At 38.8% G+C, this 757-nt stretch overlaps 1 protein-coding gene across 1 annotated transcript in view; it reads left to right on the top strand.

The window, feature by feature from the left end:
* LOC119593669 (exosome complex exonuclease RRP44-like) overlaps nt 1-757 on the top strand; it is a gene marked incomplete at its 5' end in the record, with an annotated part of 4885 nt that overhangs the window by 3761 nt on the left and 367 nt on the right. The window contains 1 exon segment of the mRNA XM_037942627.1: nt 639-741. Within this exon segment, the coding sequence (XP_037798555.1) occupies nt 639-741 (103 nt within the window).

Genomic DNA, 757 nt, shown 5'->3' with positions numbered 1-757 from the left:
CAAGGTGATGCAGGTGATCTCTTGCAAGAGGGATTTCTGAGCAAGTGACTGACACTCCCTCCTCCTTCTCTTCTCTCTTCTCCCTCACTTTTCCAGGCAGTCCTGATGGCTGTAGTCCTTCTTACATTCTTCACTTTGGTTAGATATAATTTTCCATTTCTACCCATGTTTAAAAGTGTGTCAAAAACTTGTATGGATAAATAAACGCTCAGAAAATAAATCAACATTCATTTACTTCTATGCCTAGTGTGGCATTGAGCATACATTTTTCTGTTGCCAAAGGTATCTGTCACCCTTGTTTCCTGCCAGACACATATTTAGTTTATTTTTCGTGAAAATACTTTGTGTGCATCAGGATGAGAAAGGTCATATGGGGGTATACAAGTCCATTATATCTTAGTAGTTGTTCATGATGTATAAAGATACTTCATACATTCAATCTTCAGCCCACATCATTATATAGGATTTTTTTTTTGCAATAAATATATGTGCTTTGCGAGAACTTCATGTATAACTGGTCATATTGAGAGGATGGCACAGGGTTGGGGAGGGGGATGAAGCAGACAATTATAAAGGAAGGGGACAGGGTCAGCAAGGCCTAGCATCTATATTGTTATTATGTATTTATATTTTTTCAGATCTTTTGAGCAGCAACCTGTGTTCACTTCGAGGCAATGTTGACAGATTCGCCTTCTCTGTCCTGTGGGAGATAACACCCAAAGCAGAGGTTTTATCATCAAGGTTAGTCTTGTGATTG

The sequence above is a fragment of the Penaeus monodon genome, chromosome 32, assembly GCF_015228065.2.
Source record: "Penaeus monodon isolate SGIC_2016 chromosome 32, NSTDA_Pmon_1, whole genome shotgun sequence".
NCBI lineage: Eukaryota > Metazoa > Arthropoda > Malacostraca > Decapoda > Penaeidae > Penaeus > Penaeus monodon.
The sequence above is the reverse complement of the archived record's forward strand: the minus strand, read 5'-3'. Positions and strand labels throughout refer to the sequence as shown.